At 40.4% G+C, this 23657-nt stretch overlaps 1 protein-coding gene across 1 annotated transcript in view; it reads right to left on the bottom strand.

The window, feature by feature from the left end:
* The window catches only part of rabgap1l (RAB GTPase activating protein 1-like), a 102939-nt gene extending 82161 nt beyond the window's left edge, over positions 1–20778 (bottom strand). The window contains 5 exon segments of the mRNA XM_080769797.1: positions 1758–1932; positions 2630–2834; positions 6518–6749; positions 7457–7686; positions 20710–20778. Of these exon segments, the coding sequence (XP_080625923.1) occupies positions 1758–1932; positions 2630–2834; positions 6518–6749; positions 7457–7633 (789 nt within the window). The 5' untranslated portion in view covers positions 7634–7686; positions 20710–20778.
* Positions 20779–23657: the final 2879 nt, after the last annotated feature.

Raw genomic sequence — 23657 nt, 5'->3', positions numbered from 1 at the left:
CCAGATTTAGTGTCAAAGTGTCCTTGAGCAATGCACTGAACCCCTAATTACTCCTGATGAGCAGGTTGCATGCATGGTTTCCTCTGCCATCAGTGTATGAGTGGCTACGTTTACATGAAGGGTGATCATTCCGAATAAATACTTCAGAATAAAATACATCCAATGTAATGTTTTTTGCCGCAATGGGAAATGGTCATTCCGAACGAATGTTTACATGGACGTTGCCGTCGGTGTGATATAAGCCATGACGCATGTTATTTCACGTGAAACTACGCCATCTGTTGGACACATAAAATATAGGCAGTTCATTCAGTAGAGTAGCCTATGTCTCAACAATAGATTAGCCTACAGACGAAAGACCATATACTTTGAAATCCCATCATTTCATCTCTCGCTTGCTGTAAGCACTGGACCAGAGAGAGAGAGAGAGAGAGAGAGATCGCACACACACACACACACACACACACACACAGTCACACACGAAGCAGTAAAACATCGCATTTATCAACTTTTCGCTGCGCGCCTCACAAGGCTATTGGATTTATTTGTGCTTCGTCTTTGCACAATGCACGTATATGCATACATTGTGTAGAGCTGATCTACAGGCTGACAATGTGCCCCACATAATAGCGTATTCTTGGGACTGCGACTGCGTGTTGCATTGCGTCCTCTCTCCAATGTCTTTTTGTGAGTTCCCGATGCACTATATAATTTGAAAATGATCAGTGATCATGATCAACTCGGGACTGTTGGATCTTTGAACACTCACAGACCAGGGGGATCATCAATCATCACTGCATACTGCAGCCTGCTCCACGTTTTTTTGGGGGGATTTCGGAGCTGCAAAATGCAAGAAATAACGCACTCTATGTGCAAACTCCTCGGTGCGCCTTGGATATGAGCGCCTTGGAGTTGGAGCGCAATGGAAATGACTAAATGAGCATGCTCAGAAAGACCAGAATGAACTTACATCCGAAGCAGTGTATACATGAGTCAAATTTTCTTTCAATCGCATTGAACATCGGAGTAATCCGGCCAGTGACATCGGAATGGTTTTGAAATCGCATTGAGTGTTTTCATTCGGATGTAAGTTTTTGTAGGTGTTTACATAACAACGTTTAATAGGATTGAACTTCTATTCGGAATGAAAAGGGGATTTAACTGCTCATGTAAACGTAGCCAATGTTAAGGCTGTACCTTAGCCCTTATTTTAGGACTCGAACTTCGGCAGGAATTTTCGAGTGAACATTCGGTGTGTGTGTGTGTGTGTGTGTGTGTGTGTGTGTGTGTGTGTGTGTGTGTGTGTGTGTGTGTGTGTGTGTGTGTTGCTGATTGGCTGCAGGCCCATCACCAAATGAATGTGCACAGGGGATTTTGGAGAGGGACAACAAGGAGATAGACATAACTTCTGACAGGAATGCACTAGAAACTTACTTTTTTTGACATGCTCATATCACATTCTCGCCGAGATATATTTTTGAGTTAATAAAACAATTAAAATTAAAAAAACCGAATGGTTCAAACCCATTAATTAAGATTCGAGTGCCAACCCTAACGAGCGAACATTCGAACCTTGAATGTTTTGGGACAGCCTTAATGAATGTGTGAATGTAATGCACAATCATTGTAAAGCGCCTTGTATAAAGGAGCTAGTATATAAATGCACTATTTACCATTTATAACAACTGTACTGTATGTCACTTATACGAATTATAACGTTACTTAAGGTTAAGTAAACACATGTTACTGTGACTCACAGCCTCTTTGATGTGACAGGAGAACACATGGATCTGGAAGTCCTCAGAGCTCCTGTAACTCTCAGTGAAGGAGAAGCAGTCATCCTCCACAGAACCCTCTTTGCCCCGAGCGCAGAACAGAACCTTGTAGATGGGGAACGACGCAAGTTCTGTGCCCGAGGCCTGGTCCACGATCCTGAAAACACAATACAGCACCTTTAATTATAATAGGGTTCCATCTACGACCCTAAAAACACAATACATGGTTTGTCTTTATGCAGACAATGGATGAAGACAATAGACTTCATGCACATAACCGTGGCATTGACTGCAATCCTATATGAACTCTAAATTAGGATTAGGAAATAAGGATTTTTGACAACACCAGACCCGTCAACAAGATTACGAGTGAGCCAGGAGGACTTGTGTGTGTTAGATCGTGTTACTGTAGATACTTTCAACCTAGCATCCCTACTAATGTTTAAGATAGGTCTTATGAGTGGTAAAAACAAGAATGACACAGTCATATTATGCCAGCTTGTGCCAAGCTAAAACCCTTGGAAAGTACTGTCATGCATCTTACTAAACATTACCAAATGTTAAACAACTCCTACATTTCAAGTGCTTATCAGGGTTCAAAAATGATTATTTTGGGGGGTCACAGAGCATGAAAAGGTTGGAGAACCAGTGGGCTATTGTATCAGACAGAGCGCTGACAACGTCGTCAGATGGGGGAGCTGGGTGCTCTAGGTAAACCGGGTTGTTTGAGCCATCCATCCATCCAATGAAACATGTTTACATGATTGAAAGCACAGCACATTTCCCTCCTTATGTTGCGCCGGCAGTTGTGATCCCAGATAGCCTGAGAGGACTCGGTACAGTGGTGTACGTACCTGACACAGCCGTCAGGGTGGTTGGGGACGTGCAGGGTGACAGGGATGGGGATGGCACTCTCCTCTCTCAGCGTGGCCATGGCTCTCTGAGCCTCCGGCTCGTTGCGGGGGGCTTTGACCCACGTACAGCCCAGGTAGCACAGCTTACTGAACTGGACACTGTCCTCTTCTGGGACTGGAGGACCACCACACACTGACGGACTCACTGAGACGCACGCAAGCACACACACACACACACACACAAGACATGTGTTAATGAATGTTGTCCACTGAAACGCATCTACAGCGTCTTTGATTTTCCTCGTACAGTTCCAGTTCCCGTCACAGAGTAGCAGCACTGACCACCGCTACTGACCACCGCTACTGACCACCGCTACTGACCACCGCTACTGACCACCGCTACTGCATGAACAGAATGTTTGCAAACCCTGTGGAAATAAATGACTCACACCCCAAGTAACGTTGCATTTTGCAAGTGAATAGAGGAGTGAAATTAATTGCTGCTAAAGATGCATACTGTACACAAATTAAGCCTCTTAGATTCTTCTGAATTATTTGCTGCTAACAATACATACTGTATGCACATACAAATATATTGTAAACATATTTATGTGGTTTATTATGCTACGGTTTATTATGCTACCGTTCCATATTGATATTGCTTTTCATTTTAACTTTTTGTCTATTATCTGGTCACCCTCCTGTGTGAGTGTGACAAATAAAGAATGATTATTGATTGTAAATGCTTGCAATGAGACGCTGTTACGGCCCCATGTGGCTTCATAATGGTGTGTGTCTTGACTGACTTCTGTTATTTCTGTGCCCTATAGAGCGTCGCAGTCCCACCCCCTTTCAGAACGACGAGTGGCCCAGGAAATGAATCCAATGCATTTTGCCCATAGGCTTTTCTTAAAGTATTTATTTAAAGACGGTTACGCCGCGGACAAAGCCAACTCGGATCGTGACAAATCATGACAATGAACACAATATTTTGGGCCGATCAAATCATTAGAAAGAAGAAAATAAAGGCAGGAGACAACAATATTTGTTTAGTTTTTCTTCTTATAGTCCAGACTATAGCTAAGCTATTTCGTAGTTGCATTTCAAAATATTTCTTGAGTGTATCACTTTCAATAGGAAAGCATTGGTAGGGGTGTACTGCCATTTCCTTTGAGATCCATTTTTGACTCCGTTTGTATTTAGTTAGGGAGCCTAGATTGTAATTTTTGTTTGGACGGCGGTAGCTTACTGTAACTCTTTTTCCTTTTCAGGTAGAGTGGAGAGTTTTGTTTGTTGTTTTGGCTTCGGCCACCCTGAAGATATAGGCTTTCCCTATTTATACTTTTCATATTTATATTTCTGTAACCTCAATTTGTGCGTAATAATAAATGTAAAACAATTTTTTTGGTTAACTGTCTATGTGTTACTCCTTAAGCCTCTAGACTTCATATGAGGTCGTAACAGACGCGTCGGGGCAGTGAGTTGGAGCGATCTGGGAATGAACGGTAGATCTATGTTTTGTATTGATAGTTATAGATCACCATTGTGTTAGTTATAGATCACCATTGTGTTAACAGCCTGTTCAGGGACTACAGATGAACATTTGCCAAATGGCTAATTTCAAAAGTGAAATGTTGATACGTATGTTGTGCATTGTCCCTGGTAAATAAATACATCTGGTCTCTCTTTCTATCATGTCTCTCTCTATCATGTATCTTTCTCCCTCTATCTATCACAGCAGACTTTCAGTGCTTTGAAGAAAGGCAAAGAATGACAGGAAATACCAGGTTTCACTCTTGTGCACGCAAACGCACACAAGCGCGCACACACACACACACACACACACACACACACACACACACACACACACAAAGGGTTTATCTGATCACACGACTCAAAAATGCTGGGTTGTATACACAGATAAGTGAACTAACGCTATTTCCGTGCTCGGACAGACCCAGAGACCCAGACCCAGGGACACACATAGTTGTCTATAGGAGTGACCACTCAAAAAACAAAACAAGTGAAGGTGAATTTGCGCTTCTTAGGTCGATGCACAACACTCTGTCACAACATACACACAGGCTATATGCAGCCATATTGTAAAGAATCTTACTAATGAAGGCTGTTCCATATTCTGGTCAAACAGAGTCAGGGTGCTGATATTGTGCATGTTGGCTAACTGGAAACACTACAGATGTGTAAATGAGAGTGTACACTCTCAGAGTTATAGGGGTCCTTGAAAGTAAAATGTTTGAGAACCACTACTGTTCTACACTAAATGGAACAGAGCTTTGTCTGGTATAATCGGTAAGACCTGTGAAGGATGTAAAAGAAGAGGCCCAATTTCATTCCAATATGGCTGTTAGGCATAGAAACTACACATAGCGAATGAGTGAGAGGGACAGAGGAAGGAAGTGTCTCCTTAAACACGCAAACAGGAAGCAGAACAATGAGAGGGCCTATAAACGACATCATAAACTCCTCTCCACCAATAGACTCTCTCTACAATACACTTATCACTGCCACACTTCTCCAAAATAAAGCATCCGTTACCTTTGAGCGAGGTTTATTATTGTGTTAAAAGTGAGGGTAAGTGCTTTACTTTGATTAAAATAAGTGTCTCCATGTCTCTCCAGCTCTTTATTAAACAAGTCGGGATACCAATTTAATTCAATCAGGATATAGAGCTCAGTCAGGAATCAGGATACAGATTAAACTGGAAGTGATGACACACAAAGAAATGAGAAATGAGCAGACAAGAATGGAACTGGAACACTATGAACTTGAAGCTGATAAATGGGTACTCTCCCTTGTTTGTACGAAATGTTGCAATCCACCTGAAAATGTTTTATTAAATGACTGTTTATTAAAGAGCTGAAGAGACGGGGAGACTGCTATTGGTGAACATGCATGCTACAGCAATTATCAGAAATATAGTACTTTAACCTTTCAAGAAAAACATTTTTATTTTAACCAAAAAATATAACTTGCCCTACATTAAAGATGTTTTTATTTAGACAGGACGGTAGAGGAAGAGGAAGGTGAGGACAGACACAGGAAGGACATAAAGGACCAAAAAAAAGATACCCGTCACTATTTGACTGGGGGTGGGGGGGGGGGGGTTGTGGTTGTGCCATTCAAAAGAGGAGAATTAACCAACAGAATAATGTGTTATTAATTATAACAGCCATATGATAGGCTTGAGAGGCATCTGGAATGACCATATACCAGCATAGAAATGTAGAAATACCCAAGATGTCTTTCCTCTTTCTATTAAACTGACACAGAGATGCTGTACTGTTCGAGAGGGAAAAGAAAACTAACACTCAAAACGATTAGTAAGGAACTAGTCTAAGCAGTAATTATGGTTGTGTTTAACCAGAGCAGAGCACCATGTCACCAGTCTGGAGAGGATGGTGGTGTGGTGCACGTACTATAGCTGGTAGTGCACCTCTTTCTCCTCCTAGCCATTGCTCACAGCACGTCGATGCGTTGTGAGTTTGTAGATCTGCTATTTTCAGATTGCGACATCCGAGCACAACCAAACATAAAATGATTTGTCTTCTAGTTCTACTGGATGTACTCTCCACTAGTCCCTCCCTAACATTTTAGTCTAGTTTTTATTTGTTTATTGTGAATGGATAGTTTTTGTCATCATAGCCTATTTTTTGTCATTGAAAAAAGGTGGTAAAAAACATGTTTTTGTCATAGGTTTAGTCGATGAAATCAACACTGCTCTTAGCTGAGCCTTGTACAGTATGTATAGAGAGTATGTGACTGCTAAAAAGTATTTTAATCTGGAATGTTTGAAATGCAGAACAAGGTACCTGGTATAGGACCAAAAAGTATTTTAATCTGGAATGTTTGAAATGCAGAACAAGGTACCTGGTATAGGACCAACGTTGTCCAAGATTACTGCCTGGGGTCTGTGCTCTTTGGGGACCTCCGTGTCCCCCTGTCTTTCCGACTGTTTCTCTGTCTGTATCTCTGGCTGTCTGTCCGTCTGTCTCTCTGTCTTCTCCATCTTCTCCACGCTGCTCTTCTCCTCCTGCTCGTCGTCGTCGTCTAACACCTCCTCCATGGCCTTCTGGAGCTGCTCGCTGCCGTTCACTGACATCTGAGAGAGAGACAGAGAGAGAGCTCTGATTACACATTTATTCATTAACATTTAATTGTAATCGCATTGTTTTGATAGCTTTGTTCCACTTTTGCAATGATCTTTTTTTGTTGCCAATAATTCGATGACCGGCAGTCTCTCCGGTAGGAGACTCAAATGAGGCTTGTTTTAAGGGGACAAGCCCAAAGGCCGGGACTTTGGTCCCTTATTGTATTTGTCAGTATTTTTCTTCTCCTTCTGCCAAATGGTGAGGACACGAAGACAACCAAAGGGAGGCCAAAGGGTGCACTCCCTAGAGGCCAAGGAAGAAACATTTATAATCAAATCTGCCTGTTTTATCCATACATCAGGCAAACCAGTATACACTATCTATCACAAACTGGTGGAGGACTGTAGCCCCGAGGGGCACTTTTTGTAGTTAAAGTGTCACAAGTTGTCTCAAGACACATTATATGTAGAGCAAAGGACCGACGGAGATCCCACCCAGAGCAAGCAATTTCGTGTCACTCAGTACCAGTGGTAACATCAAATCATCCTATTATAACTTAGGAAGGGGACAAAAAACAAACAATCTCCATGAATTCAAGGCTTCATGGGGTGTGTAATTGATTTATCTTTTTCATTTTGGGGCTGAACTACTCCTTTACGTGGTTATCCAAACCAACCAAGCTATGTCAGAGCAGGAGGAGGTTTCACATGTGTCTGACCTTCAGCCTTGGCTTGCCCTCAGAGCCGTGGGGCGATCCTCCTCCGGTCTGCACCAGAACAAACTCCTCGCTGGTGACGGTGGCCACAGACTCCGTGGAACCGCTCACTTTACCCAGAGAACGGTTGTCCTCCAGGGTGGAAATGCTGACTTTGCCCAGGGAAGAGTTGTCGTCCATGGCTGGGAAGCCTGGACCTCACCCCACGTTGAGCCAGATAGACCTCTCCACCGCTACAAGATGAGATAAGACAAGTCTGAATGGGAGTTGTTACTTGTTACCACTATCGGCATCGGCTGCCGATGCTGCCTTAAATATGACGAATATGCAAGTCTATGCCATTCCGAATCGATACCATAGAATTTAACACAAGATGCAATTTTTGCATTGTCAAAGCTTCGGTTGATTAGTCTTAGTTTTAGTCATCATATCTTAATTCATATATAGATATTTAGTTTTCGTCAATGAAGGTAGTTGACGAAATTAACACTTAATTAAGTGTTAATTAAATTAACACCCCAGCCGCTTCTCACCTTCTCTCCTGTCACAGGTGGGGCACAGAAAGACTTCAGTGCACTGTGCCTTAATTAAGTGGAAGGAAGTCTGATCCAATCACTTTTAGTTTTACTCCAGTTTAATCCTGAGTTTAAGTTTTGTTGTATTCAAGATCTGATTTTAGGCATATTTAAGCCTCCAGGAAAATCCGTGTTGAGGTTCTTAATCCATTGTTTTTCATTAAAACGTCTTTGTCCTACTGTCCAGTTGGGATTGTGTTGAGGTCCAGCGCCTTTTAGGGCTTCAATGCCGTGAGCCATGAAATGTTGAACCAACCTTGTGGTTGTCTTTTTTTCATTGTTAATATTGTATCTGTGTTGTCCCAGCCTTGTAGCTATTGTTTTACCCGTTTCTCCGACATATTGTAAACCACATTTTTCACATCATTTTTTTTCACATTAAATAAATGCAGTTGCTGGTTCTGGCTGTTATTTGTTGTTTAATCTCCAACACGCGTTTTGTAGTTCTATTTTTGACTAATTGTTTGGGTTTGAAGTATTCTGGTCCCTGCGTGCTGGTGTGTTGATTTCTTTTAGCTTGCTGTGTACTAGATAATCTTTAAGATTCTTGTTTTTTCTATAGGCCGATATAATTTTATAATCTTTTAGAAGATCATCCGGTCGGTTCTCAAAATTCCTTTTTATTCTGTGTTTGGCTAGTCTGCTCTGTGTAGAATAACTGGTTATCAGTGCCAATTTAGGGCCTGTATCCCGCACTCTTACTTCTAAAAAGGTTTTGTGAGCTTTCCGGAGGAAGGTCCTAGTGTATCCTCTTAGTCTGAGGGCATTAAATAGCGTTTTACAAGCTATTTTGAAATCACTTCTTTGCGTGCAAATCCTATGGAATCTTAGTAGTTGTGATTTGACTATTCCTGTGTAGTAGTGTGTCGGGTGGAATGACGTTTTGTGTAGTAAGGCGTGAGTGTCCGTTTCTTTTAAATCTAGTTTCCCGTTTGTGTTAAAGTTTGGGCCCTTGAAGATTGTTACATCAAGAAAGTCAATCCTTTCTGTGTGTGTCACATATTTTATCGTTATGGATCTATGATGGCTATTTAACACATCAATAAATTCACAGGTGGGGGGAGGGGAGGGGGGGTCCTCTTCTTGCTGCTACCCCTGCTCTCCTACACAGACAAACACAAAGTAACATGTGTGTGTGTTATTTCAAACCAGGGGTCTTCTACAGGGGGAGGGAGGGGAGGGGGGTTTATAGGATATAGATAGGCTAGATACATTTTAATATTTGTGTATTAACCGCTCGAACACTAGCATCCCTACCTCACATTGTGAGCTTGCAGATCGGCTATTTTCGGCAAAAAGATTTGGTATAGTATTGGTGGTATGATTACTCTATGGAAGTAAAAACTGTGCTTGTGCACAGAAACATAACAGGGGTGTCACGCAGTATAAAGGCCCGCGGCACACTACCAGACTGGGCTACCAGCCAGGGTGCCTGGACCGCTGAGCCACGGCCCAGGCCTCTTTGTTAGTTTTTAAATCAGTATAAAACTCTTACATTTATTCATGGGGGCGGCAGGGACCAGCCCTGTTACATCACTCATGATCAGTAATCTGTGACATTAGTACAGAATGACATACGGTATTTGGGCAAGGTTTAAGCACCGTCAGGATCCCATTGACTCTGTTATGAAAAACAGAAGTTTTCAAAGAAATATCAAAAATATTAAAGGACCACTTCACCAATTTTAAACCTATCTTATACGTAATTGTTCATCATAAAATACTAACATTATAATAATAATAATTATTATTATTCGCTCTTTTTTTACCGATTGGGTTAGCAGATTGGTGAAAGACAATGCCTGTGGTGAAGACACATATTCAAGCACTCACTCATTTCATTTACACACAAACTTCAAGGTGTTGATGTGATTACATCACCTAGCAGTCAAGTCCATTCCCAGTCCAAACCCACAAACTATTTAATGACACAAGGAGCTAGGCTGTGATTTGAAACAGCATGCATGCCACTTATAATGGTTACACGCTTACTACTAGGCTACTACCAACTTCCTGTCATTTTCATTCAGCACTAATTCCTGCACTCAAAATAACACATTTCGAGTTAAAAGCATAATCAATTAGTTCAAGTATGTGAATAAATCCAGTTTACATCAAAGACACATGCGCGCTCACGCACGCGCACACACACACACACACACACACACACACACACAGCTGTGTGCTACTTTTATAGCATATAATGCATGCACATAATGCAATCAGCAGCCAAGAATGCCAAGAGTGTGTTAATTTAATTTCAATGACTCTCTGTATGTCTTGGAATTTCTTCTATTAAAGTCACCAGGAGGAGGATGACAAACTGATGAATCATTAATGGCTTTGTAACACACACACACACACACACACACACACACACACACACACAAACAATATGGTCCCACTAGTAAAACCAGTGCAAGCCAAGTACAGACAGAACATGGTGTTACACAGAGCATGGTGTCCCAGTAAAACCAGTAGCCACACAGAGAGAACATGGTGTTACACAGAACATGGTGTCCAAGTAAAGCCAGTAGCCACACAGACAAAACATGGTGTTACACAGAACATGGTGTCCCAGTAAAACCAGAATTGCACCATCATGTGACTCATCACATGTATTCAATTATGAAATGCAAGGAGTCCAGTAGCGCTGTGGTGTGGTCATGTGTCAAATGTCACAGACTCTACACACACAATGTCACACACATATTATTTCTGACGACGACAAATGGTGGAGTTTGAACTTACAATGGGTTTATATAGGAAGGGGCGTGTCTGAGGGGGTTGGCGAGGCTAGGCTATGTTGGCAGAGCTATGAAACACTGATGAAACTGGTCTGCCTGGCAGGCCTGGACTCCGGAGAAACCAGTCTGAGCCAGTGTGGCTTAACCTGGGTGTGTCATGTTTGTCTGTCTGGGAGTGTCCTGTCTCTGTCGAGATTTTTTAAACTTTAATTCAACCCAAAAGATACCTCAGGGGGTCCCCACATGGGTTTAGGGGGGCTTCCCAGATGACAGCGAAGTGACAATTTAATGACTTTTAAAAGAAAGAATAACATTACTGCCTCAAAAGTAATCAACAAACTATACTATAAAAACTGGTCAAACATTGGCAGAATTGTCAAATAATATAAGAAAGGGGCAAGTTTGAAAATAGCCAATCTAACAAGCTCACAACACCTCGATGTGAGCTGCTATTTCCACAATATTTATGGAACCGAGTCAAACTACAGTAAATGTAAGGTCTCAACTCCTACATTTCAAGTGCTTATCAGGGTGATTGATTATTTTCTGGAGCCACAGCCTTAAATGGTTGAGAACCAGGGACCTAGAGCTGGCTATTGTGTGCCATTCAACAGAGTGTTAACAATAACCAACATAATAATGTGTTATTTAATTTGCTGTGCGCAACTACCGGTAAGTATGAATCAGGCATATAACACTGACTCGAAGCCCTGTTAACTAATCTCAAAATGTCTACCCTAACGTCAAACTCCCTCCCAGTCCTTCCCACATTGTGACCTTGGCTTGTATGTACAGGTAGATTGTAGATTTTATCTTGTACAATGAAATAATACAAGGATTAATCTGACTATTCAATTTTGTAGATTTACATTATCAAAAATATATTCACTTTAGTTTTTTACTGCTTTTGAATTACTTGATTAAACTACTTAAGCAAGATTAAGTCAGTTAGAGGTTTGGATATATCTGGGGTTAATATTCCAGCCCTAGCCTCGAGAGGACACTGGGGAGGTAATAAATCATAATAAAACGTTTCAACTTTCAAATGACCCAAATGGCTTTTTTGGTAACTCAAATCAAACAAAGACTCTGCTACCAAATCCTAGAAAACACACTAACTGCAGCCAACATATCTGTGCCACAATCGTGTGTGCGTGTGTGGTGTGTGCGTGTGTGTGCGTATCAAGCCACAGGCCGGGCTCTTGTGAGTCGTGACTGGCCTACATCAATTCCAACTAGCTCTCCTGCTTTACTAACAACAAACATATCAGGCTTACAGTAATGCCAACCGAGAGGAGAGGAGAGAAGAGGAGTATTGTTGGTGGCACCTACCTACGCTGTGATGCAGTAATAATTCCTACCCTAACTGATGACCAAAGACAGTTTTCAATGTATTAGTTGAGCTGCAAAGGGATATTAATTTAAAAAGTAATTGATTTGATAATCCCTAGTAGGGTCTCTCGTGTCATTGTTTGTTGCCTTTTCTGTTTTTAAGCAAATATATTTAAACCCTGTAGCACTTGTGAGGTGTTACAAATCAAATGTATTATTATTTTTGTATTATTAATAATATTATTATTGTTGTTGTATAGAGAAGCAGCCAGTTCGAGGGGGACTCGACTGTTATGAAGCAGTTGAGCTTTGCTACAGTCTGATAAAACATGCAGTCAGCAGGAGGAAGCTTGTGCAACACATACAGTACAACATCAAACCACACACATCTGCCAACTGGACCCAGTGACAAGCAGCGTTTAGCAAGAGAAACAAGCAGCCAGCTCTATGAAAACAAGCCCAAAAGAAGTGTAACTATATGGGCCACATGATCACCCATACAGGGGGGTCCCCAGAAAAATGAGACCCGAGGCCAATTCAACAATACAGTAAATCAGTTATCAAACTTTTTCGAGCACTTTCAAGATGTTTCAGAAATGTTGAAAGGAGCAGAAAGAAGCAGATAGGAAGCAAGCCTAAATAAGCAACTACACTTCAGAAACAAGCCCCACAAAGCAATTATACAGAAAAAAAAGCAAAAAAATGGCAACACAGAATGATGCCAAGTACTCACAGATAAGAGCGAGAGCAATGACACAAGAGGTTATATGCATGTCAGTTATTACATAATCACTTGACCACTATTATTTGAGATAATCAGAATTATTTTTGCATTATTGTCATATTTGTGTCCACTGTTCATTATTCTGTATATGAATTTATCTGAAAAATGAAAAATAAAATAAAAAACAGCTGGTCTTTAAGCTCACAATAGGCATGTAGATTTTTTTGTAGAATTATTAAATGCCTGGACATTTTTGGCCATACATTATTATGATTATTGGCAAAATGTTTTTTTTTTATATCCATTTGAAGAAAAATGGATATAAAACAACAAAGAAAAATAGTGGGTGGCCTATTTTTTTTGCATTTTAGGGGAAATAGTGTACAGTAGGAGCAAATGATCACGAAAGAAACAAAGTCACATAGTCAAATATGGTTAAAATAGAATGCAGAATAATTAATTGTGCATCTTGTGCACAGAGAGAAACATGTGCAGCAGATATAAATAGTATCAAATAGAAGTTATAGAACAGAATCACAGTCTCTTGTGCAGGTGAGAGACAGTATATCAAACGTGTTGTCTCTGTCGGGTGGAAAACTCATACAGTATGTCCAGGACTGTTACTTTTCAAGATTCAAACTTTTCAAAAACAGCAGATACTGTTGTCTGACACGGTTAAGTAAGTAAGGCATTAAATATTTAGGAAAAACATTACACAAAACGTTGCCTGACAGTCACAGCAACGAAATGTAAGTGATGGTGTCAGTACAGCAGCAGTAAATTATAGTCATGTCATACAGTATGTACATAGTGCCTTTATGAAGTATACGACCAGAGCTCGACTCGACTGATGGTGTCCAACTGTCCAGGGGACATAAAACCCTGTATTTGGTCATTTTGGGATGAGAATGTATCCCCCTGGCCCTGGGACACAAATGGAATGGAACAGAGTGGATCTTAAAAAGGGAGTCGCTGTTTGAATAGAGATGTTGTTAATGTTTTACCGTTGCCGTCTGGGTAAAACCCAGAATATTCCCGTGTTTTTCTTTCACACCAGTATAGCCAGTCTTATGTACTGGCACTGATTTCACACAGTTCTGTGCTATGAGTATAGAGGAACTGCCCCGGTAAAAGACGACGCAGGCACATAAGCCTCCAATAATAATGGTCTTTTATAAAACTCTGTCAATAACGGGTCTGATGGTCTCACACAGTGGTGGAAGAAGTACATCAATACTTTACTCAAGTAGAACTAGTAACAAACACACTATGTGGGAAATGCTCTGTTACAAGTACAAATCCTTTAATAAAACTACTATTTGTCAAATTATGAAATAAATTCAAATATACTTCAAAAATACTACTATACCATTTGGGTCTTCTATCAGCTGGAACTACAAATTAACCAGAAATATCAAAACAGATCTTTAGAACATCTAACAGACTTAATCTTGCTCATGTAGCAGGTTTGTAGATGATTAGTGTTTTTCTTTCTTATACTAGTGTATATTAACAAATCCACTTTCTTCAAATTCTAATAAGTCTGATTAACCTTTTAAGCCCTGTATTATACTTTGTTGTACAAAATTGGCTTGCAAAAAGAGAAATCCCGTAATATTACACAGTACACTACAGACCTTGTCAGAGAACTATGAGGGCAGTGTAAAAAAAAGGTTTTTTATCACATTCATTTGTAGTCAAAAGTGTGCAATAATTGTTGAAGTAATGGACCAGCCACTGCTACTTTGACAGTTATTTAACTACAGTATTAAGTAATCAACTTTTCCACTATGAAAACAATACTATGTGCATGCATAAAGAGTGACAAATCGAGTGGCAAAGTGAGTTTAACATCGGTTAACATTGTTTAATGCAATCAAATAAGACTTTTCTGTTTGGATGTATGGGCTGTCAAGGCCAGAAAGTAGTTTTTTGCCACTCAGTAGGCATTCCTGCATCATTTCCTGGTGTGTAGCCTCTATAACTGGTGAATAGCAGCTTACTGCTTAGATTTGATATTTCCACTACTCTAGAAAGGCTTTATTAAGATAGGCTCTATCCTAGATAGAGCACCGTTTCCCAAACAGTGGGTCAGCAGGACTCAGTTGTGGGTAATAATTAAGCAGTATAGTGAAAATAGCCGATCTACAAGCCCACAAAATGTAGATTTTCACTAGTTTGGGTATTGGACGAAAGTCTATTCTCTCGTTTTGGGTCTCGACCTGAAAAGTTTGGTAACCACTGGGATAGAGTATGACATACACAAAGTGGTTAATAAAACAAGAGCTGTCAAAGGTCATTAGGAAGTCAACCACCACATGACATCCTTCCTGCATGACACACTAGGACAGTGGGTCTCAGGGTTCCTTGACAGGTTACCAAATGTACAAGTCTGTACTCTGTAACCCAGAGTGTACAAAACCGGTACAAAATGGAACCAAATGACCCATATCACCCATACAGTAGGTCCTTTTAAATTAAGAAGTTTGAGAAGTGAGAGAACCACTACAAGAGTAGGCCCACATAGTGCTCCTACTAGGTCCTCTCACGCTCCACACTACACATTTAGTTTGAGTATTATTTTACTATTCTTTTTATTTCATTGTTTTAAGTTTGACTTTTTTTTTCAACGTTGATCTGTTATCAACGATCACAGAACAGTCATTCTGCAGTTATTCATAGCCACTGAGTGACTACGAGCTTGTAGGTCTGCTATTTTTGAAAAATCGTGAAAATGCGGCACAAATCTTTGAATATATATTCTTTCAGAAGACTTTTTTTTTTTTTTCGACGTCAGGCCTAAATGGGTTAAACCACTTTTAATATACAGCAAAGTTTAGTAAGCTGCTACTTCACTAGTTTATTTCACTGGATACTTTCTTACTGTTACTCAAGTGAATTGTTTGGATGAGTACAGTTGTTTGGATGACTACTTTTAATTCCACAAGACAAATTGAGTACAGTTGTTGGAGATACTCTAGCTGCCTGTGAAACAAACAACACAATGACGTTAAAGACATTGAACTTTAGTTTTTGGTCTAAAGGTTTCATGGCCGGTCAGGGCGGCATACTGCTGCTGCAGCAGGTTTATTTTAAAAGACAGTCCAGGGGCAGTCAGCAGCACTCAGCAGCAAGCTGGGAGGAATGTCCACTTTCCCTGCCTGGCCTCCACTGCTCTGGTACTCCCATAAGATTCAAACACTATCTGTCCCATGAGGCTCATGTCAGTGTTGTTGATTTTGACAATAAATTCATTTTTTCGTTTAGTTTTTTGTTGTCTTGAATAAAATTCCATTAGGTTTTAGGCAAATTTTAGTCATCTGAAATGTATTTTGGCGGGCTGTGATGGCGTCATAATGAGTGATTTTACACTTGGTTGCATGCTGAAAATAGCAGATCTACAAGCTCACAATGCATCGCAGTGTGAGCTTGTAGATCTGCTATTTTCATCAGAGTCATGACTCTGATGAAGACTGCAAGGTCAAATCGTTAGTCTTTGTATACTTTAGCACCTAATAAAGGGCTCTAAATGTCCGTGCTGCTCCAGTCTCTTCTCCTTATGCATGTATTTGACTAATTTATTTATTTGTAACTTGTCATAATCTGCTTATCTGCTGCTTATCTGCTTATCGAAAGACACCCTCATCACTGACTGACAAGCTTGATGTAGCCAACTACTTAAACATCTTCTTTACAAACATTGCAACAACGCTGGTTAACAAACTGCCCTCCCACTCAGGGCGCTTTGGTGTAGAGCACATCAAAGCCTTCTACAAAAACCTAGGTGTTAAAGATTTGTAAAGATTTTAAGATGGCAATGGTAACAACTGAGGAGGTACTTAAAAAACGGAGTGCCCGTCAACCCCACAAGGCCACTGGCCATGACAATATTCCCTCCAGATTTCTCAGAGACTCGGCCATCTCTATAGCTCCAATAATCAGCCACATAATAAACCTCCATCAAACAGGGACAGGTTGCCCTATTTCTATTCTTAGCTCCATCTCGAAAGTGATGGAAAAATCAGACCGGTCTGAAGTGAGTGTTGCAACAGTGGTACTAACATAGAGACATAGGGAGATAGGGACATGGCTGTTCCTTGGACTCAAAACTAGTCTATGAACAGGTTGAAAAGTATCTAGCCACAAAAAAAATCAATCCGGCTTCAGAACATCCCACTCCACTGACACATGCCTCCTCTATTTGAGTGACTACATCAAACACCCCCCCCCCCCTGGAACGCCCTACCAACAGTCATTAAGACATGCAAATCCCTTGACTCCCTTGGCACCTACGGACAGCTGCAATTCGAAACTGGGCCCCATAAAATCTGAATCCCCCGCTTAACCCCTTAACCACTCTCTGGGCGCTGTATTGATATCCCCCACTGCTCATAATAATTAGGAATAAGATGATCTAAGATGATCTATGAATCTATAGAGCACTTAAGTCTGACGTAATCTACGCATCCTACCTGGGTTGGGTTTTTTTCCCACCATTCTGAATTCCCAAAGAAATGTTTTATATCGCATGGAAATGTGTACCAAAAATAAACAAATGATCCCGGTGGTTTGAATCATGTGGATGTGATGAATCAACTGACGGCAAGAAAATGCAAATGTTACTGCCGCCGAATTCGGGGTTTTTTGTTGTTGCTAGAAACAGACTACGTATATCAAATATGAGTGACTGACTAACGATACAGAGCCACCTCCCTGACAATATCACAGAGACAGTATGTTTATTTTTGGACCACAATGCTTATGAGACCAATAATTATCCCTGCAACACCCGTATACATTTCTACCTGCAAAAAAGAGATTTCAACCTTACTACTATACTTGTGTCTTGTACTACTAGGACTTTGTATTATGTTAAAAAAAAATATATATGCACATTTATAATAATTATTAAAATAATAATAATAATAAAATATAGCTGAAAGCAGCGATAAGGCGGGACCAAGAAAGAAGACAATACACAATAAGAACAATATGCACAAATAAGAATCACAGCCTGAGTTGTCGTACCCAGATTTGAACCCATGACCTTGTGCTCTAAAGGCAAGAGCTCTACCAACTGAGCTATGCATATCAGGGTTAAAGGTCAAAGGTCATAGCTTAAAAATTGTTCCAGAGATTTTTAATTTGTGTGAATTTCAGCCTATGTGGGGGGGTATATGCAAATATCATGAACATCAATGATGACATTTAGGCGAAAAAAGAACAGAAATAGATTTAATTAATTAATTAAAATATGTTGTATTATTGCAACGGTGGGTCTTACAGGGCCAAATGTTATTCTCCATAAAGAATAACTTCCACGACCCTGAGTATGAACGAGTGAAGTCAGTTACTGTACTTGACTGTAGCGAATAAGTTATAACCAACTAAAAGATGCCATTATGTCCATGCAGGCCTGCTTTGTCTCCATTTAGTGTATTCCTGTTTACTGTTGTAGTCAGGAAGACACAACGATCCCAAAGATCATTCTTTGCATGACGGACCTAATCGGTAATAATTAACAGTTTCTGATTCCAATTTAGTGGATTTCATGTCTATCTTAAGGCTGTATTCTAAATGTTGTGGGTCCAAATCCAGCTAATTTCCTCTCTCTCTCTCTCTCTCTCTCTCTCTCTCTCTCTCTCTCTCTACAATGTGTTATCTGTCTGTACTGTACTGTATGCCTACTGTACTGTACTTATTTAATAAAAAGCAGCGGTCATGTCTATGCGTGAGGTGTGACACAGAGAAAAGTGACTTGATGATGGCTTCATAATCCTGTGCTGTGCTCAAACTGAGAGAAACCCCCAAATAACAACGAACGAATAAACGACAAGAGTGTTGACAACTGGACATCTCAGTCCCTGTGGTTATACCTGCACCGTATCATCGTCATCAGCAGCAGCAGTGCTGTTGCATGCAGCAGCTATGGATCAACAAACTGTGATACTGTGTAATGCAGCGGCTGTGTTATGTACCATGATGTTGTTATGTCATATGTGTTGTGGTGACATTAAAGCTGTAATACGCAATGAATAAATAAAATATCATCGTCAGTGTGTTAATGCAATAGTGTGTTAATGCAATAGCAATAGTCTAGTAGTACAATGTTTTCCAAACAGTGGGTTGGGAGTCTTGGGACCCATTTGTGGGTCACATTTGTATGGGTCCCAGACTGAGCAGACTCCCTTTATTTTTTTGTTATCTACATTTAGTGTATCATTATTTTTCATGAATTAAATTATTTCTTCAGTAATTTCATGAAGAAACCAAAGAAACTATCTAAGATATTCCATGAATTAGAAAACAAGAAATAGTGAAAATAGGCGATCTACAAGCATGCAGACGTGCAATTGTAACTAGTTTGGGTCCCGGGAAAACGTCAATTTTATCTTTTTTGGGTTTCGACCAGAAACATTTTGGAACCACTGGTCTAATACATTGACATATACTTCTAATCGCGGGGTAGGACGTGTGTGTAACTGTGGGATTGCAAAAGGAATCAAAGGATCAAGTCAAAGGTTATCACTGTAGTATTACACACTTACTATGTTGAGACTACAGTCAAGTATGTGTTGTGTTAAAGTGTGCAGCATGGAAGTGAAATGTCCTTGCAGCTTACTGTAGCTTCACTTCACACAAACAGGAAAACAATAACATAGATTATAACTGCCTGTCTCTCTCATTGAATTCAGAGCAGCTTTATTGGCACGGGAAACATAATGTAGTATGTTTACATTACATTGCAAAACCAGGCAAGTATGTACAATGTATGTACAGTTGGCCCTATTAAAATGTACAAACAGCTGTATGTAACACTGCAACTCTGCATCAAGCATAATTATGCATTGTTTATATAAAAGATAAACCAACTTGAAAATAAAAACACAAGACAAAAATGTGTACTTTTGCATTTAGAAATATATGTAAAATAAAAACTGAATTATAATTATTTTCTCTCTCTCAGACTCTCGTCCAAATAGAAGACAATACAGATCTCACTCGCGCGCACGCGCGCACACACACGCGCACACGAAGACTATGGTCAATAGCTGCTTAGCAGGCTAGCTCGACTTTAGAAGGAGATGTGTTTTCTTTCCACTCTAGCTGCGTGCCACGGTCTGCCACCCCGTCACGGTGTGTGTGTTTCTGTTGTGATTTCAAACGACACAGCTGACAACAACACGCCTGTTGTCACACCGTTCACAACACAACTACACACAATACACCCTATATACACACACACACAACAGAACATTACATGCTAGCCCGGCTAATGCTAAAGCTAGATTTTACAACCCATAGCCTGGACGGACGGACGACTCCATCCTATCATCTATGCATCCGTTATAATTATAAAAGCAAACTGTAAAACAGCCGACAAAAAGACAGTGAGACTTAATAAAGTGATTATTAAGCCTTTTTTACGCTACCGGTATATTGATCAACTCTCCCCCAAGGATATGATAAGTCAGTGAAATATAATTAAAATAAGTTTAAAAAAATACAAAAACGATACGAGCCCTGCTATCGTATTTCCCGTCGACAGAACACAGAACTATTGGCACATAGGCTGCACATAGCCCGAGCGAGCCTACACAAATATATTCTACATCAAATATTACATTCTATGAACGTGAGAGCCATGGCAACCATGTAACCAATCACAGCGCGGCAGAGCCTGCGGGGCGATGGGATCTCTATACTTGCTAGCAAGCTCCCCAAGTCCAAAACAGTTTCTACGACATTATTGTTGGTTTCTTTTTCCTTTTTGGAAGCTGCAACAACATTGCAAACAAAAACACAACGTTTCTTTTGGACGACATGAACACGTCAACCCAAACAAAGAAATAAACAAACAGACAGCTGTCAACTTACTTGTTTTAGTGGACAGTGTGATGTGTGTGCTGGCTGTCAGTTCACTGTACTGACTACAGAGCAGAGGACTATAGAGTCCCTGTCGGCGTAACACCAGCATTGCTAACCTATCGAATGCTGTGACTCCAGGGGTCGCCGTTTTGCGACAATTTTTGTGTAATTGGATTTCTCCAGATCCACATATTCATCAACACCATCAGTAATTCAATACAAAAGAAGCATAGAAAGACATTTCTGTTACTGTAACTAACACTTTTTTTTCTTCTATTATTTTTTATATCATTGAGCTAATATATAAGAAGTTAGAGCTTGCCTGCTTGTGTGGTGTATTATGAATCAGCATATTCATAACTACCTGGTTAGTCATAATTGTACATATAACTTTAACTCTGTATTTCTCCCTGATCTCACTCCAGTGTCTCACCAAAGTGCCTAGAACTGAAGTCTATTTGCATATCAATTGTTCCACAGGCAGGAAGCCAATCTCGGGCTGAAAGACAGTCATTCCAAATTGTAGGTTTTACCCTTTGACTTATCAAGATAATTCTTGGGGAGTCATCTTTGATCTGATATTATCTTTAGGGTCTCTTTGAACATCTTGTATCACTCAAGATGCTTTCAAAATAGACCACCTGGGTCTTTGGCCTTCCTGTTTGACTGATAAGTGGTAGGAGGCTACAGTTTGTCTCTATGCATTTTATTACACACACACACACACACACACACACACACACACACACACACACACACACACACACACACACACACACACACACACACACACACACACACACACACACACACACACACACACACACACACACAGGACGCAGGACAAAGGTGACACCCACTGCATGTTATAGATGTATAAAGATATGGGACACAGAAGTGTTGGGGGAGATTGGTTGGGAGTTAGAGAACGGAGGAGACCATGACGGACAGGCTTGGCCTGCCCTTAATGTGCTATACTATGGAAAGATTACTTTGTTATGCTGGTAACCTGCTGTAACAATATGGAAGATGCCTTGTTTGAATAAATGATGGACTTTGCCTGGGAATCGCAACTCATTTCGTGCTAAATTAGGAAAATAAGGAAATAATCCACGGACACTTGCTCAGGGGATAAATTGAATCTTGATCCTGTGTCTTACTGTATATAATGTGAGACATCACCTTTGACAATATTATACAGATTGGACAAGATTACATTGTATTCATTAAAACAATTTACAGTGCTGCTATAATCTGGGGGTATATATTTCCACAATGTCTTAAAGGTGCTGTATAAAGTATTTTGTGAGTGACACTGTGAAATAGAAATAATAAAAAGTGATAGGCCTACTGATATTTCTTTGTTAAAATAAATGTTGAATACAGCTCTATTCGGATAGCGTAATCATTGCTTGTTTAGTGTTTAATCTGTAACAGGGGGCTCTAGAAAACAGAACCTTAACCCAATGCTGTAGCCTATAATTTTACTGCTGGTGTTTAATATTTGGGCATTGTGGCTGCAGTGCATGGGATTGTTTAGTCTTCAGAATCAGTTGTGGTACCCAAACACCTGCATGATCAATGGAGGGTCGAGTGTGCAGGAATTTAGTCTTAATCAAATGTTGAAATTGGAATAAAAAAGAACACACATTATGGAACTGTAGCCTATGCCTATTTCTATAGGATCGTGCAGTCATCATTATTATATGTGAGGGGGCTTCTCCCCTTCTCCATCTAAAATGTGATGTAATGACAGGATTAAACCACAAGATAGAGCTGTATACCTTAAACCAGTGGTTCTTTTCAACCTGTGCATGGGGGGGGGGGGGGGGGGGGGGGAGTTAACTAACTGTGTGACAAATATCACACAATTTTCCTTCACCTGTTGAATCTCTTTCGGTGCTTCCGTTGAATTCACTGTGCACAAATGCAAAGAGAAAAAGCTTCACACAAAATTTAATTTGTATACAAGCAATGCTGTACAGTTTCATGTTGAAAACAGAACGTAAACTATAATGCTACAGCTTCGTAAATACATCACTTTGTACCCATGGTTCAAGTTCTTCACAATATTATGAGAGAGAGACAGCATTGGAATTAGCATTCTAACCACTTAAACCCCATATACTTTGTTTATCAGAGTCCCCCTGGCGTCTGTGCTGAGCCTCCTCCTTTTTTCCCTCTACACCAAATATCTTCACCAAAAATAGCCTATCAACAAGCTCACAAACGGCTTGTACAGTAGATCTGCTATTTTCACTGAACATTTGCCCCAGAATTGGGACACTGGGCTTTATGTGCATGGTTAAAAGGCTCAAACACGACAGGACAAAGTGAAAGTTACTCAGTTAAATTTGGACTCGAGTTAAAGTACGGGAGTACTTGCTTTTAAAATACATAAGTATTCAAAAGTACATGCTTTAAAAAAGTACTGAGAGAATGCCCCAATGCCTGTGTCAGAGGCATCCACCTCCTATACGAAGGGAATTGGGGGATCAGGGGGGCACAGGATCGGTGCAGAGGTGAATCGTCCTGCTGAGAGGCCATCCAAGGCGGAGGTTGGCTTCAGGTGTCCAGGCAAAAGGACACAGGGAGGAAGTGAGAGCCGTGAGGGGGGCTAGCTGCCACCTTACTGTATTATCTGAATGAAGCAACAATAAAAGTTGGCAATGCCCAAAACAACTCTGGACTGTAACTGTTTCCGGTTGCTTGAGGCCACTCGACAACAGCCTGGACCTTCCGTGTAGGCGTGGCCGAGTCTGCCCGCCCTCTAGGATGAAACTTCCTCCAAAACAAACTCACTACGGTGTACAATACAGTTCATAAGTCATTCTCATGTATGTGCATATACAGTAGGCTTATATTTATATTTTGGCAGAGTCAAAGATAAGAAATAGAAGGAAGCCTCGGTAGAATCAGATCATTCATTACATAGCCCTCAATCTGTAAGCTTTAGA

The sequence above is a fragment of the Protomyctophum bolini genome (assembly GCF_963924005.1).
Source record: "Protomyctophum bolini genome assembly, chromosome: 8".
Taxonomy (NCBI): domain Eukaryota; kingdom Metazoa; phylum Chordata; class Actinopteri; order Myctophiformes; family Myctophidae; genus Protomyctophum; species Protomyctophum bolini.
Note: the sequence above shows the minus strand (reverse complement) of the source record. Positions and strands in the feature narration are given on the sequence as shown.